Raw genomic sequence first — 19,045 nt, 5'->3', positions numbered from 1 at the left:
CTCCAAGGGTCATTTCAGAATCGCCACAGGGTGTTGGCCCTGGGTTGGCAGGATCAGCGGGTCTTGTCCACGGGATGGAGGATGATATTGACTTGCTCTGAGATGAGCTCTGCTGCTCCTCATTTTCTGACCAAGTCAGATTCCTGTCTTTAAGATAACACACCACTGTTCATCCAGATGATCCCAGCATGTATGATGGTGATTGCTTCTCATGGGCCCAAATATGTTGGGGGTGGGGTTTGCGGGAGATGGTGAATGGTTAGGACTTACTCACTGGGGATGCGGTCATACAAGGGGGATTCACACTGTTGTCCCCATGCCCTGCCACTTCTATGTAAGGGTGTCATCACGTGGGAGATTCATGAGTCATTGTGATGATGTGTCACTCTGTTCTGCCGTCTGCCCATGAGATGCACCAGTGTCAGGTGGAGGGGCGAGATTCGGAAGCACTGAGGTGTTCCAGAAACTGCCCTGCAGGTGGCGCCAGCATGGGCTGCATCACTTCCTCCTCCCTCGGGGTGCTCGTTGGCCACCAGCCTACTCCATAGGACAGAGAGGAGGCTGGAATGGGCTCCGGAGGAGCCACCATCACCTAGCCCTTCCACCTTAGCCATGGCACACTGAGACGGGGTCATGTCCCTCAGCGAGTGAGACGTGTCCTTCACTGTCTCTGCCATGTCCCTCTGTGCCTGTGTCATGTCCCTCTGTGACAGGCTAAGGTCAGTCAGCGCCAGCCAATGCCCTCAGCCATGAACCAGGTGAATGGGCCAAGCTCCTAGAGGGAGCGATTCTACAACAGCAGCAGCACTTAGTCTCCAGAATGGAGAATTCAGCCCATGAGTACAAGACCCAAGGAAGATCAATGTAAGACAGGTACAGCAACAAAGCAACTACATACAAGAAACAAAAGGGAGATAATTGAATTTGTTGTGAAGGTGTGCCATTCACTGTGATTCAAGTTGTGCATTTTACCAACAAAATATTTCATCAGTTAGCAATCTAAATCTAATTTGTGCATCCAGATCATAAGCACAGGAGTCAATAAGAGTTCCTTTTTCAAAAATGGATACATTTCCAATAAAATTAAAGGAATTGGACCAGGTGATTCCACAATCTCTGTTAGGTCTGAGACACTCTCCCATTTTTACACCCATTCTACTTGAAGTCAATGGAGGGGAAGTTGGGCAAGGGTTAAATCAAGTGTCTGGCAGGGACCTCTGTTAGAAACCGGACTTATATTTGATTCCAGCACCTGGTATATTCTGTGGACTGAGTTTTCTACTCTTTCATTGGACAAGATATTTTTCTTCAATGAAGCATAATTTTCTGTAGCAGGGTGGCTTGCAGGCTTGGGTTTTTATAACTGAAAGTTGGCAACTGAAAGTTGAAAACTGTGCAATGAGGGAAACAGGGCAACGATGCAGTGAGTTAGCAGGGCGAGCAACAATGCCTCTCTTTAATAAATTGAACTGAAGGATTGTAAACTGAACAGCACAAGGATGAGATGAAAGTTTACATTTGAGTGGGTGGATTCAGTGTCAAAGCAGGAGCAGGAAAATAAATAAAAAGGGAAAGGAAGATTGAATTATAGGAGACAAGAAAATAGGGAAAAATTTGCATTTTAGATGTCACTTCCTCCAACAATTAAACCCGGAAAGAATGAGACTCCACACCTGTAATAGTTAATTTTCAGAGCCAGAGGGGTTGATTGGCAGTAAGTACCATTTATCACAAATTGAAATGGAATCAAAACTAGAAGGGACAGGACTTTCTGTGGTGTGTTAAATTTGTATCTACCGTCAAATACAGTGATAATACTAATAATAATAATCTTTATTGTCACAAGTAGGCTTACATTAACACTGCAATGAAGTTACTGTGAAAAGCCCCTAGTCGCCACACTCTGGCGCCTGTTCAGGTACACAGAGGGAGAATTCAGAATATCCAAATTACCTAACAGCATGTTTTTCGGGACTTGTGGGTGGAAACCGGAGCACCCGGAGGAAGCCCACGCAGACACGGGGAGAATGTGCAGACTCCGCGCAGACGCTATTCGGTGAATTTCAATGATGAGGCAGTAGCGGGATGCCATTTTCATGAAGCTAGTGTTGAGGTGACACATCTTGAACAGAAACCTTTGGATATCCCCATTTAGGCACAGCCCTGACCTTGGTTGAAGTTGTTGTACCATTTGGTTTTAGCATTAGAGGGCTGTTAGCATCACAGTGATTTTAACAGCAAAATATAAATCAATATATATTTCAGCGACAACACTTTGCATTCATATCTTGCCTTTAACAGAGAAAAACACCTCAAGGCCCTGTAGGGACGCATAACATAGACTCTACTTTGATTATTTTGTGTTGACCGGGTTATAATTTTTGGCTTCAAACTGTCCGAAACCCTCCAAATCCGATATTGAAAATCAAAATCCCCAACACATTTCAGTAAATGAATATAGTCCTTGTATCCTAAATTTGCCATTCCTGCACACCTTCTGTGGATGCTTTTGAGGTTGTGTTTTACCGCCTATGTTGAAATATTTAGGTTGGAGACACTTATATATTTTGAATAAGAGGCTTTAAAAAAATCAATAAAAGGAATTAAATTTTCTGATAATGGAGATCCCTTCAATCCATCACGATGTGGTCCTGAGAGAATGTCACTGAATTAAACAGTTAACCAGCTGTTTCCATGTCCTGTGTCCCTTCCAATGTAATTGTGATTGACAGCAAGACCCTTATTCAGTGTACCCCAGGGAATATTTCACCTTACAGTACCTTGACATTCAAATCAAATACATTAGCAATGTTAGGGAAGATATTCGTGATTTACTCAGAGAATATGCTGAAAATGCTAATTTCGCACTGCAGGTGTAGCCATTTTCTATATAAAGTGGCACAAAAGCTGAAGACCAGCTTTTAATCCGAAAAACAGATAGATTTTTATACAATAGTAAACAGCATCTCTCACAGGAGGCCATCCTCAAACTGCTATTGTTTGTATAATTAGATATTGTGCTTGAAACGTGTGTGGTCTTAGCCCAATGACTCATAACTTTAATAGCTCGTTTTGATGTTTTAAAGCAATAACGGCGAAATTCAGTGACAAGCTGTACAATCAGGAAATTAAACTGGGTCGACTGCAAAAGAAGGTAGAAAACATTTCTGCCAACATGAATGACGTGCGAATTGTGCTGTACTCTTTGGAGGGAAAGATAAATGAAGATAAAGGGAAAGATCTGCAATCAACCTCAAAAGGTATGACAAATGCTTCAAGATTGCAGCATGGATATACCTTCAGAATTGGGCAGGGTCAGATCAACCTCATTAACACAGATTCCAGTGATATTCAGAGAAAGCACCTTCCTTCCTTCATTCTGTCCCATGCTTGTGGTACATGAGGACAAGAGAGCACATGCTTCTGCTTGTCTCCATGGCTTGCTTTCCTATACTAGATCAGCAACCCATTGCCAGAGGCTTATGGGGCCAAGTTCCACATCTAGCATGGCTGACTCTACCACTTTTACCACCAGCCATTGGCATATTGGAAGGATTTACAGGTTAGTAATCAATCTCTTTGGCCGCGTCATGAAGACACCTTTTAAAGCCATCGAGTCCTAGAGTGTGACTTAAACACAGAGCCTCTGGCTCAGAAGCAGGAATGTCAACCCTTGCTCTGTCTTCAGACAAAAACTAATCTATTGTTTTGTGAAAAAATGGCTGATTATGCATATACTGCCAATTGGGGTTGAGCAGTCAGACTTCAAGTCCTGAGAGTGTGGGTTGCAAAATTCTTTGAATCATCAGCTGAGTTGCCCAGTGTTCGCTCAGTTGACAAGCACTCTCACCTTAGATTCGGAAGCATAGGCATTCAAGCCCCGTTTCACGACTTGTCTACAAAATCAGTGCTGACACTCTCATGCAGTGGGGAGGTGGTGCTGCATTGTGGAGGTGTTGTCATTCCAGTGAGGTGTCTGAGGTCCAGTCTTCCCCCTCAGTTGGACATAAAGGACCCCATGGCTCTATATTTGAAGAAGAACCAGGGAGTGATCCCTTGTGTCTTGGCCAATATGTCAATCTGTGTCCCTCAATCAAGACTGGAGGAGAAAACAGATTATCTGGTCCTTATTGCATTGCTGTTTGTGAGAGGTTGTTGTGTGTAAATTGGTTGTCACATGTCCTATATTGCAACAGTAACCCCAGTTCAAAAGTACCTCCATGGTGTCAAGTGCTTTAGGACATCCTGAGATTGTGAAAGATGTTATAGAAATGCAAGTCTTCCTTTTGCTTTTTGACACTGCAGTCCAGATGACAAAGGCCATGTTGTGAATGGGATCTGCCTCCTCAAGACCAGATTGCAAGCAGGGTGCTTCAGGCAATGTTCACATTTGCATGGCCTTCCAAACTCCTCCCACCCCAAGCCCCACTGCAAATGCAGCCACCACCACCCCACCTCCAGTCTGCTCCAGTCCGAAGAAGGATCTATCCCTTACCAAGCTAAGAGTGAAATCCAATAAAAGCGGCACCTATCCTTATGATCTTCCCATCAATTCCATAGCAACCCTGTCAGAATTATAATGAGAGTTTAGCGAAACGGTCGAGGAAATGTTACCCCCACCCCCGCCCCCATCGCCATTTGCTTCAAGTATAAGCAAGAATGAACTGATGAGGCTGTCTTTCTCCACCAAGTAAGATGCCTGTGTCCAGTTCTGACAGCACCAACCTTGACAGCAGATGAATAAGTTGTAAATTTTACAGTGGGCTGCAGTATTGATGTATACTGCTGTCAGTTTGATTAAGCCATGTGGAACTGTTAACTCATTCTTTCTTTTAAAAATGTGGTGCACTTAACTCGGCTGGCCCACACTGTGAATGTGTTTTGCCTGTCCCCGCAGATACGCGAGTCCCCATACAATCAGTAGAAATTGACTGAGTTCTGCAGCTGCAGAAGGTCAAAGGCCTTTTGTTAAATTATGTATCGGGCTCAGTCTAGTCCCAGTACAATTGAGTCCGCAGCACAGAGCCGAAATTGCCTTGTTTCATCGTCAGATATGCTTGTGACCCAAGGCTCTAAAAGGGCTGAGCTATCAAAAGACTTTGGAAAAGAAAATGGTTGGCTACGATTTTCATTGTTTAGAGCATTCCTAAGATAAGAAGTTGCATACCTCATTTGATTTAAGAGACGTTCAACAGTGTGTCGTGGAGATTGCTTCCTTTTTTAGTGAACCGTGCTCATTCTGACACATTTGGTTCACAAGGTGTGTTGCAGGAAATTGGAAAACACAAAAGTCAAATCTATTTTTTTCTTCAATTCTATCCATGGTGACCTGAGATACATTGGAATAGATATGACGGCCTGTAGGAAAGTAGGGAGAAGAGATTGCAGCAGGGTTAACAAGACAAAGGGTGGGTTGGGGGGGGGGGGGGTGTAGTCATCGGAATTTAATAGAGCAAATAGGGTAAAAATAGGAACAACTGAGAAGGAAGTGAATGAGAGGAATGTGCAAGGGTCATTATGGAACAGTCTAGAGCAGACAATGCAGATTTGTTTAAGCAACAATAAAAAGACAAACATCTACACTTAGGCAGAGTTTAGTAATTGGGAGACTCCCCAAAAATGACAGCGGCTGGCAAGTGGTTGACACTTTCACATTATACCTATTCAGATCCAGTCAGACAGCACACTATTTGACGAGAATTACTGGAAGAAACAGAAGGATTTTGATCACTGTCAGCATCTTGTCAGCACAAGCTGCTCCTGCAGGATGAGCTGGGAAAGTACACGAGTTCACTGACTTGTCACAAGAATTTCTGCATTTTGGGTCATTCCCTACATATACATGCTCATGACAATAGATCTGCAATGGTCTGAAATCCGCTTGTCATATTTTCAGGTTTCAGGGGCAGCACGGTAGCATTGTGGATAGCACAATTGCTTCACAGCTCCAGGGTCCCAGGTTCGATTCCGGCTTGGTCACTGTCTGTGCGGAGTCTGCACATCCTCCCCGTGTGTGCGTGGGTTTCCTCCGGGTGCTCCGGTTTCCTCCCACAGTCCAAAGATGTGCAGTTTAGGTGGATTGGCTGTGATAAATTGTCCTTAGTGTCCAAAATTGCCCTTAGTGTTGGGTGGGGTTACTGGGTTATGGGGTTATGGGGATAGGGTGGAGGTGTTGACCTTGGGTAGGGTGCTCTTTCCAAGAGCTGGTGCAGACTCGATGGGCCGAATGGCCTCCTTCTGCGCTGTAAATTCTATGATAATGAAAATGCACATTTTTTTACAGAAAGAATTTGGATAATGTATTCATTTTAAATGCTTAGCTTTGAAACAAAATGTAGACACACAAGTGTTAAAAATAAACATGGAGATAAAAGGAAGTTAAAACATTAATTTCCCCAAAGATAGTAAACAATAGTCAATATATTGCTTATTATGCAAGCAGTTATGATATAATGGCCAAGATCTTCTGTTTTAGTGATGTTGGTTGATGGATAAATACTGGTAGGAAACCAGGAGAATTTCCCTGATCTTCAAATAGTGCTGTGGAGACCTCCATCTGAGAGGGCCTCAGTTTAACATCTCACCCAAAAGACCAGCAGCTCTGGAAATTCATCAATCCTTCAGTATTACAATGAAGTGTCAACAAAGATTATGAGTTCAACTCTCCATTGTAATTCTCAAATGACCTTCTGACTCCGAGGTGAACATGCATCCAATGAGCCATAGTTGCCACCTATATGCCAACATAGAGTTACATATTGAGTAACCTTTTGATAAGAGATGTTTGACCAGTTAGGGAGCGACCAGCACTGCTGTACTTACAGGAATATCTAAGGCAAGACCCCAAATTACAATGCTTCTCTGTGATGAATCTGAGGAAGGCACAGCTTTGGATAAGTGATTTCCAAAAATCTAATTTCATCCGGCAGATTGTTAGTTACAGAGAAATAAAATGGTGTTCCATCTCCAAGGATGACAAAAAGAGGTTCCCCTTTTGAAATGGTGTATTGTGTTGGGACAAAGTTAACACAATTCTTCATTAATAAGGGGATCAGGGGTTATGGGGAGAAGGCAGGTAGAATGGGGATGAGAAAAATATCAGTCAAGATTGAATGGTGGAGCAGACTTGATGGGTTGAGTGGCCTAATTCTGTTCCTATGTCTTTTGGTCTTCAATAGAACCTGATTAGTTGTACTTGCTTGCCAGTGGGCACACAATTATTAGTGATTATCATGTCAATGATTTGTCAGGGAAAAACCACTCCTTTAATCTGACTTAATTTCTTATTTCAGCAACTAAATCGAAGGGGATTCAGGAGCTGGTAAAAGAACTTGTAGCACAACAAGTTCAGTCGTTTCAAAACAACATGCAGAAGACGGTTGCTCAGCTCTCCAAAGCTATCTCAGGCTTAACTGAGGAACTCGGAAGCACCAAAGAAGCTATCAATCAGTTAAATGGCACCATTTTGTCACTTTATGAGAACCCCCACTCCACAACAGGGAAACAAAATCCCACAATTGAACTCCAAGAGATTAGGAAGGAAATGGAAGTGCTCAGAGCTTACGTGCCGGCGGCATGTAATGACACATCTCAGCAACTAAATGAAAAGCTCAATTCTCTTCAGGTAGAATTGGCAAAGGAACACACTTGGATCGGCTCTTTCTTTGAAACCATGAACCACACCTTTTCTCAGTTAAGAGAAGCTCATGAGACGCTGGCCTCCAACCAGATGTCCCCAGATGTCACCATCCCCGAGGAAGAAGGAGGCCAGAGGGAGGGAAGCTTCCAAAAGTACTTGCTCAATCTCACCGAAAATGTCAAAATGCAGGGCCGCATGATCTTCCAGTTGTACGCCGAAGTAAACGCGCACGGATTGCAGCTCTTCAACCGAACGCATTCGGCTGGCAGCCCGCAGGACATGGTGACTGGCACTTGCCAAGAGATGGTCCAAGAATACAAGAGTAACGCGGACCTCCGGCTGGGCCAGATGGAGAACCGATTGCACAACTTAACCATGGCATTTTCTGAGACCTTCACATCATTGGATGATATCCTAAGCTCCATGAACGAGAGGATCAGCATTTTGTCGTATGATGTCGAAATCCTTCAACCTGTCCTCGAAGGGCAAGGACCGCTGATTGAAACACGCGCCGCTGTCCATGGTGATGCCGCTGTCCATGGTGCTGCCGCGGGTCAGGACTCTGCCGCTGTCCATGGTGCTGCCGCGGGTCAGGACTCTGCCGCTGTCCATGGTGCTGCCGCGGGTCAGGACTCTGCCGCTGTCCGTGGTGCTGACGTCGCGGCTCTTGCTGACCGTCTGGCCAATCTCAGTTCCACGGTGGATGACTTAGTTGCATTTGTCAAAAGCGGATCTGTAAGTCCGTGGCTTGGAAATCAAAACCGAGCTGGAGATGAAACACTCAACGGGTTTCTCGCTGATTGTCGCCTTGAAATCGAGGACAGCCTGAACGATACAATGACGGTTATTAACGATGCTGTCGATTCCATGAGAGATGGTTATTACATTCTGGAAAAAAACGTCACTGACCTCAGGCACTATGTTTTGGAACTGTACCACAAGAGTACTGAAAAGCAGGAGGATGCGTTGGCTGTGATCCCGCTATTTACTCGCTTGAATGCCTCTTTTATGGTGCTGCTAGATGACATGGTGAGACACCAGGATGCTTTGGAAATGATAGGCGGCCTTCAGGATCTGAAAGACAATGAGGTCAGCGTTCTTCCAAATCTCATGCTGATGTCTCAGTTGTTGAACAGAACTGCGAGCAGAGTTGAAGATCACCAACAGTTGATGCACCAGCTGCAGGAAAATGTCCTTCGTTACTCCCCGGAGGCTAGAGACTATGCATCGCGTATTCTGGCACTTGAATCACAGCTGAGCTCTGTGACAGCCAGCTCCAAATCCTCGCCAAAAATTAAGAAGCCAAAAATAACACAGGGCAAAGTTCAGCTCGCCCCTCCAAAATTTCAGGAGCTGAGCCGCAAAGTGTCAGGATTGCAGGCCAAATGGGTTAATCTGAATGACAGACTCTCCCAAGTGAAAGTGGAGACAGGTAAAGCCTGGGGACTTTGTCAGAATCTGTCTCTGTTGGTAGCTCAGGTCAATGCCCGTATTCCACAGGCTCCATCAACAATGGCAAAGCCAAACATCACAGTACTTCAAGAAGACCTGAGAGACTTCATGCAGTCTATCAGTGAGACCACAGTGGAGACCTTTTTCACTAATATTACAGTGTTTATGAATAAGGCCATTTCCAATGTTATCAGGAACATCACAAAGATCCAGAAACAAATGAAACAGTTATACAAGAGACCGAAATCCATTGCTAAAACCAATATTACAACCAGTACTGGGAGAAGCCAACGATATGCTGACAAGGACATCAGTCCAGGTACCACTACATTTTATTATTTTATTCCTTTCTTTCAAGCATTATGAATGTTTATGCAGCTACTCAGCCAGAGAAGATAGACAGACCATCCTGTAACTGAAACCCAGGCTATTATGTTAACTGATTCATAAAAGATACGCAGAATCAGGGAGGAAATATGAGTGGCCTCAACATTCATCACGGCAAAAAAGCAAATAACAAGTTGGTTTGGAGAACAATGGAACATAATCTTAAAAATTACAGCTAGACCAGTCAGAGGTGATGAGAGGAAGCACTTCTTCAGACAAAGGATATTGAAACCTTGCAATATTCCGCCAAGAAGCTGTTGAGGCTGGGGATCAATTGAAAATGTCAATGCCGAGACTGATAGATTCTTGTTAGCCAAGGGCATTAAAGGTTACGGAAGCAAGGCGGGTAGATAGATTGAAGATGTGAATCAGCCCCGACCTAAGTGAGTGGTAGAACAGACTCAAGGAGCTGAATAGCCTCCTCCTGTTCACACATAGTTGGTCATGTCAAATCATGCAATATTAAATGCTTTATATATCCAATATCTGAGTCCCATTTGTAATTAAACGGGGTTTATGGGCATAACAATGACCAACTGAGTGGCAGAGGTTGTTTGTTTGATGTGCTTTGGTGCTAGGAACACATCTGGGGTACAAGTGGCAAGCACAATGGCTTCACAGCGCCAGGGTCCCAGGTTTGATTCCCCACTGGGTCACTGTCGGTGCGGAGTCTGCACGTTCTCCCCGTGTCTGTGTGTTTCCTCCAGGTGCTCCGGTTTCCTCCCACAGTCCAAAGACATGCAGGTTAGGTGGATTGGCCATGCTAAATTGCCCTTAGTGTCTAAAACGGTTAGGAGGGGTTATTGGGTTATGGGGATAGGGTAGAAGTGAGGGCTTAAGTGGGTTGGTGCAGACTTGATGGGCTGAATGGTCTCCTTCTGCACTGTATGTTCTATGTTCCAAATTTGGCAAAGTCTTTACTTATGTGGTCATGGCAGGCATATGATATGAGCACAGGTTTCATGTAAATATTGAAATGAAGTTCCTGTTGTAATTTCCAAACCTGTTTGGGTAATTGGTCAAAAGTATCCAGATACCATTTTCCACAAGCTCTGAGTTTATTTTCAGGACTGAAAGTGAGCTAGCTAGCTGCTTTTTCATAAAGTAATCCTGCAGATATTTATTTAAACTCAAGATAGAGATAGGGAGAGCTTGTCAGCTCCTATTGACTCCATATTGAGACTGCAACTGCTGTTGGCCAGTGTTTGCCTGTCTCCCAATACGTCCCTAATCCATTCTGTGGAGCAGGGTGAGATGTGCTTGTGTTTCTTCTTCCAAAAGACACAGACAGAGAGCTCTGTGATCAGCAGCTGAAGGAATAAGGTGGTTTGGTAACATATCAGCCAATCAATTTTATGCCACAATGTATGAGATGAAACCCACAGTTAGCATGGCCTCCAAGTCCTTCCAGTCTGGAAGTCTACATGATTATATTTTTAGCCTGCAGCATATCAGTATCTATGAGGAAAGGCATCATCACCTTCATCTACAAGCCAATGGCGGAGGGGGAGGAAATTGGAAAGTGGCAGCACATCTCACTGCTGAATGTGGACTACAACATTCTGTGCAAAATCATTGCCAATTGGGTCAAGTCTGCTTTGGAGTTGGTGATCCACCCTGGCCAGACCTGCACTGTTTGCAACTCTGACTGCCTTGTGGTATTTAGGAATATGATTACTTACCTCACCATCTTATACCAAGAGAAAGCCTTTGACAAAATATTGTTATGTGCATGATAGATGTCGGCTGGAATTCTCCGGTCATTCGCTGGTGGCAGGAACCGCTGGTCCGGCTGGCAGCGCATACCCATCTGTGGGTTTCCCAGGAGTGTGGGCTAGCTTTAATGGGAAATCCATTGACAGTGGAGGGATTAGAGAATCCCTGCAAACGGTGTGCCACCTCCTGACACCGGGTAACACGCAGCTGGGAGTCCGAGCAATCCTGCCCACACTCTCCAAAATGGAGTTTGATGAGGGGATCTGCCATTCGATCCAGCTCTCTACACAAACATCAGTGGGGCAGTTTCATCCAATCAGTGTGAATCGGAAAGCTTTCCGATCAAATCTGGAGTCGGCAGTGCTGTCCTCGCTCCCCTGTCCTCTTCATGTGCTGTACCAAGCATTTTGCCGTGACCATCAGGAAGGAGGTGGGTATAAAGAGGGGTGAGAATCCCAGGCAGTGCAGTAAAAGTCTCCCTGTAAATGGATGATGTTACTGCCTTCTGCTTGGATCCACTGTCAGTGCACAGACTGATGACCATCTGCGGACAGTTCAAACTGGTTTGAGAAACCAAGATAAATTGTGGGAAGGCCAAGACCATGTTCATTGGGAACTGGGATGACCAATCCTTTGTCCCCTTCACTATCAGGTCAGACTACATGAAAATGCCTGCGATATGGCTCAGAGGGACCAAGTCATATGCTTAAAAACTGGAAAGCGCACATTGCTGTGGTAAAATAAAACCTTGGAATGTGGGAGCAATGCTCCCTCTCCTTTATGGTGTGAATATGTGGTGCGAGTGTGGCCCATTCCTCACTCCTCCACCGGGATGATCACCCGAGCCATCCTCCATTTTATTTGCAAGTTAAAAATGGACCGTGTTTGGAGAAACATGATGTATAATACTCGAGATAAAGGAGCAAAACTTGGCTCTGATCCTAGCGGCCAGATTTGTGTCAGGCTGATTAGACCCTTGTTACACAAAGTGTGAACACACACTGATGTTCTATCTGTCACTAGTATTGTGAAGCAGAGGCTCAGCCACTTTGCCACAGAGCACTCAAAGCAGCTGGACTGTGCTGTACTGCCTATCCCTCAATGAAGAGGTAATGCATAAAATCAGCTTCGACCACAAGTCCATCAGGCAGTGCTCTGTGTGTAACATCCTAGAGGCCTTGCGCGAAAAGGAGGTGGTGAATTCTGTAGATGTCATTTGGCAGAATGCCCCAATCCCAGAACTTTCAATCAAATACTGAGGCATAGCTTAGCTGGTGATGAGAAAGGCCCTCCCTATCCGATCCTTCATTCACACCTGGAGTCTCACCTCTTCCGCAAGTGACCCTCGGTGGGGAGAGCCCTGTCACAAACTTCCTTCTGAAATGTGCCTTTGCAAAAAAAGGTCTGAAGAGAGATGCAGTGGTTTTTTTTCCGAGGTTCAGTCTGAGAAGTTTCAGGACTCTGTGTTCCACAGGCTGTTTCCAGGGCACACATGAGATTCACTGCAGCTGGAGGACCACCAACCTCGGGAAAGATGCTCTTTGGTTTTCTCAAATCCTGTTGGCACAAAGAATTGTCATTGAACGAATGTTGCAGACCGGCATCTTCCAAGGTCCAGGACTATGTGCTGAGGGATGCAGTAAATCCTCTGGCAGACGCTGCAGAGACACAATGGGGAAAGGTCACTGTCAAAGACCTTTCAGCCATAGTGAACCGAGGGGTTAGAGTCTGTGTAAAATTCCTTGAGTTGTATGCCTTACATGGAAGATACATTGTGAATATCAAGAGTTTGAAATTGTATTGTGGTACCTCAGAGTGGAACATGCTGAATGAAGACAAGTTGAACTTTATTGCACTTTCTATAAGTTTGAAGTCAAAATAATTTGTAATGTACTTTTACAAATTTAAGGAATAAAGTATACTTTTGGAAAGGAATTACCTCCCAAGCTCTGCCGGAATGAAATGAAAATCACTTATTGTCACAAGTAGGTTTCAATGAAGTTACTGTGAAAAGCCCATAGTCACCACATTCCGGCGCCTGTTCAGGGAGGCTGTTACGGGAATTGAACCGTGCTGCTGGCCTGCCTTGGTCTGCTTTCAAAGCCAGCGATTTAGCCCTGTGCTAAACAGCAGGAACACAGTTGAAGTGAGTGGAAGTGGGACAGGAGCGGGAGGAATGCCTTGAAGAGTACATCTACAGAGGGGTAGAGTGCGCCTTTTTTATCCACCTGTGAAGTTGATGATAAAACTTGACAATTCCTTTTGACAATGGCATTACTGCACGGGATTTTCCATGCAACCAACCAGGTGTTCCACGATAGCGGAGGTGGCCAGCCATTGGCCGACGGCGGGATCTTCTGACCCCCCCCCCCGTTAGCAACGGAGTTTCCCATTGAATGCACCCCTTACCGCTGGGAAACCCGCGGCAGGGGTGTGTCATCAGCGGGAATGGAAGATCCCGCCAGCGAGAACGGCCAGAAACCTCCGGCCACTATATCTACAGCAGTTTTCCAAGTTAAAGCCACAAAAGACATTGAAGACCCTTATGAGACGATAAAGCGGAACCTCGATGCGGATGACTGAGAACAAAAGAAATAGGAGAAGCATCAGGCCATTTGGCCTTGAGCCTGCTCTGCCATTCAATAAGATCATGGTTGATCTATTTATTACCTTAACCCCACTGCCTGCAACCCTATAACCCTTTTCAATCAAAACTCTGTCTCACTCAGCCCTGGCTGCAGTCAATTCCCAACTTCCACTGCTCTCTGGGAAAGTGAATTCCAAAGCCTAACCACCTTTTGAGAGAAAGAATTCCTCCGCATTTCAGATTCCGTTGAGATTATGAAGTTTCTACAAGATCAGCATCATGTGCTCGGGACCAGAAAAGCAAAGTCTAAGAAAGGAGAAAAAGTATGAATATTAATCTCATGGGAAATTTGCCAGCGAAGTTGATGACTAAATGCGTTAGTTACGGCATCAGTGGCCCATTGATTTTTCAGACATTCAGAATATAATTTGTCCGTACCATGTCTACTAAAAGATGTAATAAGAGGGAATAAACATTTCTGGATGTCAAAAAATCTTGCCTTCCTATTTCCTCCCACTGAAGGCTCAGCTGTGGGCCTCAAATTTACTAAGCTCCTCCTGATGAGCTGTGGGTGGTTGTCCAATTAACTTTAGCAGCTTGATGGCATTATGGTGGCAGTACCCAAGGTACAATTTAGGATGGTGCGTCTGCCTTCTCATTCTGGTGAACTTTGTTTGCAATCAGATATGGGTTTGGTCACTAACAAATCTTGGCTCTATTTTTCTTCCTTCTGTTGACCGTTACAGATTTATCTTCTTTCTGACATGGAAGAACTTATCCACCAGTAGGCAAAACGCCCAACATGTGGGTGTGGTTGGCCGGGCCCCTCTGGCACCACTCACATTTGTTCTCCACCTCCGGGAAGAACCTGCTCATTCGGGTTCTGGTCAGGTGCGCTCTGTGCACTACTTTGAGCTGCATTAGGCTTAGCCTTGCGCAGGAGGAGGTGGAGCTCACACTGCTCAGTGCTTCGCTCCAGAGTCCCCATCCTACCTCTGTCCCCAGTTCGTCCTCCCATTTTTGTCTGATCTCGTCCAGTGGAGTCCGGGCTCTGTCCAATAGCTGTCTGTATATTTTCCCACATAGCCCCCCCTTCTCGTTGCTTGTGCCTATCAGGTCCTCTAGTAGTGTGCTTTCTGGGGCCCCAGGGTACCCCACTGTCTCTTTGCGGAGGAAGTGTTTTATTTGGAGGTGTCCCATTTCCTGTCCTTTTGCTAGCCTCCACTTCCTCATCCCCATGTGGGACATTTTAGTTATCCCGAAGTGTTGTCTGAGCTGGGTCCATGTTCTCAGCGTGGCCGCTACCACTGGGCTTGTTGAGTATCTTGTTGAGGGGGATGGGAGTGCTGCTGTATCCAGGGTCCGGAGGGTCGTTCCTTTACAGGATGCCTCCTCCATTTGTACCCAATCTGTGTCAGGTTCTTGTACCCATCCCCTCACTCTTTCTGCCGTTGCTGCCCAGTGGCAGTACTGTAGGTTTGGTAAGGCCAAGCCCCCTTTGATTTTCCTTCTTTGCAGTGTCTGTTTTGGGATTCTCGGGTTCTTACCCCCCCCCCCCCCCCCCCCCCCCCCCCCCCACACACACACACAAACGCCATGATTAGACTGTCTACGTTTTGGAAAAAGGCCTTGGGGATGAAGATCGGAATGGATCTAAACAGGAAGAGGAACCTTGGCAGTACGTTCATCTTGATCGTCTGCAGGGAGAGTGGGAGTGAGCCCCACCTTTGAAGGTCTCTTCTTGCTTCCTCCACCAGAATGGTCAGGTTCCACTTGTGGATCTGTGTCCAGTCTCTGGCTATCTGGATCCCCAGGTAACGGAATCTGTTCTGGGCTGTTTTGAACGGGAGCCCCTCCAGCTCTCTCCCTCCCCTGTTTGGGTTCACTGGGAATGCCTCGCTTTTGCCCAGGTTACGTTTGTAGCCCAAGAACGTTCCAAACTCTTCCTGCATTTGCAGTATTGCCTTCAGTCCCTCCTGTGGCTTCGAGACATAGAGGAGCAGGTCATCTGCATAGAGTGAGACTCTGTGCTCTCTGTCTCCTCTCTGGATTCCCTTCCAGCTTTTTGCATCCCACAGGGCTATAGCCAGGGGTTCGATGGCTAGCGCGAATAAGAGTGGGGACAGGGGGCAGCCCTGTCTTGTTCCTCTCTGCAGCTGGAAGTATTTAGAGCTGGTGGTGTTAGTTCGGACGCTCGCTTTGGGAGCGTTGTACAAGAGCCTCACCCAGGCAGTGAACCCCGCTCCTAGCCCAAACCGTTCCAGTACCTCGAGGAGGTATTTCCATTCGACTGTCGAAGGCCTTTTCTGTGTCCAGGGAGACGATCACCTCTGGTGTTCTCTCCCCAGAGGGGGTCATTATCACATTCAGCAGCCGCCTGATGTTCGCTGTGAGCTGCCTACCCTTGACAAAGCCGGTTTGGTCCTCTGCAACCACCTTTGGTACACAGCCCTCCTGCCTTTTGGCCAGGACCTTTGCGAGTATTTTCACATCCACATTCAGCAGTGAAATGGGTCTGTATGATCCGCATTCCATCAGGTCTTTATCTTTTTTGGGTATCAGTGAAATTGTGGCCTGCGCTAGCATTGGAGGCAGGGTGCCCCTTGCCAGTGAGTCCGCGAACATGTCCCTTAGGTGTGGGGCCAGGACTGGTGCAAATTATTTGTAGAAGTCCGCCGGGAACCCATCGGGTCCCGGTGCCTTCCCCGCCTGCATGGAGCTGATGCTCTCCACGATTTCTCCCAGGTCTATTGGTGCTTCCAGCTCTGCCCGTCTGTCTTCCCCCACAACTGGTAGTTCCAGTCCGTCTTGGAACAGTTTCATTCCCATGTCCCCGTTGGGGGGCTCGGAGGTGTGCAGTCCCCGGTAGAAGGTCTCAAATGCCCGATTGTCCTTCTCTAGTTCTGTTACCAGTCTGCCTTTACTATCCTTTACCTGCGCTATTTCCCTTGTGGCTGCCTGCTTTCTCAGCTGGTGAGCCAATCGGCGGCCAGCCTTGCCTCCGTATTCGTAGAAGGTCCCCCGTGTCTGACGGAGTTGGTACACTGCTTTCCTAATGGATAGCAGGTTAAAGTCCATTTGCAGCTTTTTCCTCTCCGCCAGCAGCCCTACGGTCGGGGCCTCGGAGTATTTTCTGTTGATTTCCAGGATGGACTCCATCAGTTGTTGCCTGGCCACCTTCTCTTCCCTATCTCTGCTTGCCTTGTAGACTATGATCTCTCCTCTAATCACGGCCTTCAGTACCTCCCAGAACGTGGAGGGTGAGACCTCCCCATTCCGGTTGTTACTCACGTAGTCGCCTATGGCCCGCAATGTTTTCTGACAGAAGGCCTTGTCAGCCAGGAGGTCCGTGTCCAGCCTCCATGTGGGGCGCTGGGCATGACCTCACATCCATATAGTGTGGAGTGTGGTCAGAGATAACGATCGCGGAGTACTCCAGTCCCGTGATCCCTGGAAGCATAGATTTCCCCACTGCAAACAAGTCGATACGGGTGTATACCTTGTGTACTTGTGAGAAGTATGAAAATTCCTTCTCTCCAGGGTGCAGGAACCTCCATGGGTCCACCGCCCCCATCTGCTCCATAAATGCTCCTAGTTCCCTAGCCATGCCAGTCTTTTTACCTGCTCTAGGGTTTGATCGGTCGGTTAGTGGGTCCTGTTCACAGTTGAAGTCGCCCCCCATGATCAGTCGGTGTGTGTCAAGGTCGGAGATTTCTGTCATGGTCTTCTCTATGAATTCTGTGTTGTCCCAGTTGGGAGCGTACACATTTGCCAGTGCGACCAGTGCCCCTTTCAGGACACCGCTGACCATGACGTACCGTCTCCCTGGGTCCCTCACAGTCTTGGTTTCCGTAAACCTCGACCTCGTACCAAATAATATTGCTACTCCCCTAGCCCTTGTCTCGTAGCATGAGTGGTATGTCTGTCCCACCCAGCCCTTCCTGACCAGCCATCGGTCCTTCTCCCTCAGGTATGTCTCTTGTAGGTAGATTATGTCTGCTTTCAGGCTTCTTAGGTGGGTGAAGACTCTGGATCTTTTGACCGGGCCGTTAAGTCCCCTTACGTTCCAGATAACAATCCTGGTGGTTTTTTTTTGACCCCCTGGTCCTGCGGGGTCACCCATACTTACCTGGTGGATGCGCCCCCGCCCTTCGGGGTTTCCCTTTGTCAGGGGGCCGTACAAAATGGTCACGGTCACTGCTCTCACCATGAGGTCGGGCCCCAGGGCTCCGGGGTTTCCTTTTGTCCAGGGGGCACCTACCATGGCCGCCAGCTGTGTGTACGCCACGTGGCTGCATCCCTGCACTCCAGGGTCTCCCTTCGTCCTGAAGCCCTCCCGAGTGGCTGTTTGTGGCACCGTTTTGGTTCCTCGCCCTGCTCCATGCCTGCCGAGGTCTGAGTTCGTGCTGCTTATCTACCTCACCCTTCCCTTTGCTTCTCTTTTGTTCTGCGCTCTCCCCCTGACTCCTCTCCCCCCCCCCCCTAGTCCCTGTTCCTCTGTCCCCCCCCCTGTGTTCTTCCCCCCCTTCTGCCCTGTCCCCCCTTTCTCTTTGTGCCAGGCACTCCCTCTCCCCTGAGAAGCACGCTGCGGCCCTCCTTTCTTCCTGCCCTCCCGTGTTGGCCCTCCTCGCTAGCACGGTGGCCCCCCTCCCAGCACTTGCCCTGTTCTGGTCCTGTTTTACCTTCCTTTTGCTAGCCCTTGTCTCACCCTCCTGCCCGCCTTTTTCACCCTCATTCACCTTGCTTCACTCCCCCCCATTGCATTGAGAGGTGGAACGAGCCCGGGAACGAGTTAGCCCAGTCCCGCACAGGGCACCAAACACGTGTGTACAGTTTGTGATCTTATTGTCTCTGTTTGCGGTCTGCCCGCTGCTCTTTGTTCCGATTCTTCCTTTCTTTTCCATCAAAACACCCAACATAATGGCTGAGAATAAAATAATAATTAACGACCTTTCCTTTGTCAACAGAATAGTCCAACCAGAATAGTGAACACTTTCATATTCACAACACGTGCCGATCTCTGATGATCCCACCAGATGGAGTGCTGGAGCAGTGTGGTGGGCCAATTTTCTGGACCAAAGTTCCAGTTCCTGTACCAGCCTCCCCGAACAGGCGCTGGAATGTGGCGACTAGGGGCTTTTCACAGTAACTTCATTGAAGCCTACTTGTGACAATAAGCGATTCTTCTTCTTATTATTATTATTATGTCCTCTCAGTGATCACCATGCCAGGTTTGCTGAGGAAACCATGTGAATGCGACGAAA

The 19,045-nt window shown here is 47.0% G+C and overlaps 1 protein-coding gene across 1 annotated transcript in view; it reads left to right on the top strand.

Moving 5' to 3' along the window:
- The window catches only part of LOC140408310 (multimerin-1-like), a 108,247-nt gene that overhangs the window by 59,692 nt on the left and 29,510 nt on the right, over positions 1–19,045 (top strand). Inside the window, exons 5-6 of the mRNA XM_072495334.1 lie at positions 3,087–3,260; positions 7,293–9,410. Of these exons, the coding sequence (XP_072351435.1) occupies positions 3,087–3,260; positions 7,293–9,410 (2,292 nt within the window). The remainder of the gene's footprint in view (positions 1–3,086; positions 3,261–7,292; positions 9,411–19,045) is intronic.

The sequence above is a fragment of the Scyliorhinus torazame genome, chromosome 3 (genome assembly GCF_047496885.1).
Source record: "Scyliorhinus torazame isolate Kashiwa2021f chromosome 3, sScyTor2.1, whole genome shotgun sequence".
Taxonomy (NCBI): Eukaryota; Metazoa; Chordata; class Chondrichthyes; order Carcharhiniformes; family Scyliorhinidae; genus Scyliorhinus; species Scyliorhinus torazame.
Note: the sequence above shows the minus strand (reverse complement) of the source record. Positions and strands in the feature narration are given on the sequence as shown.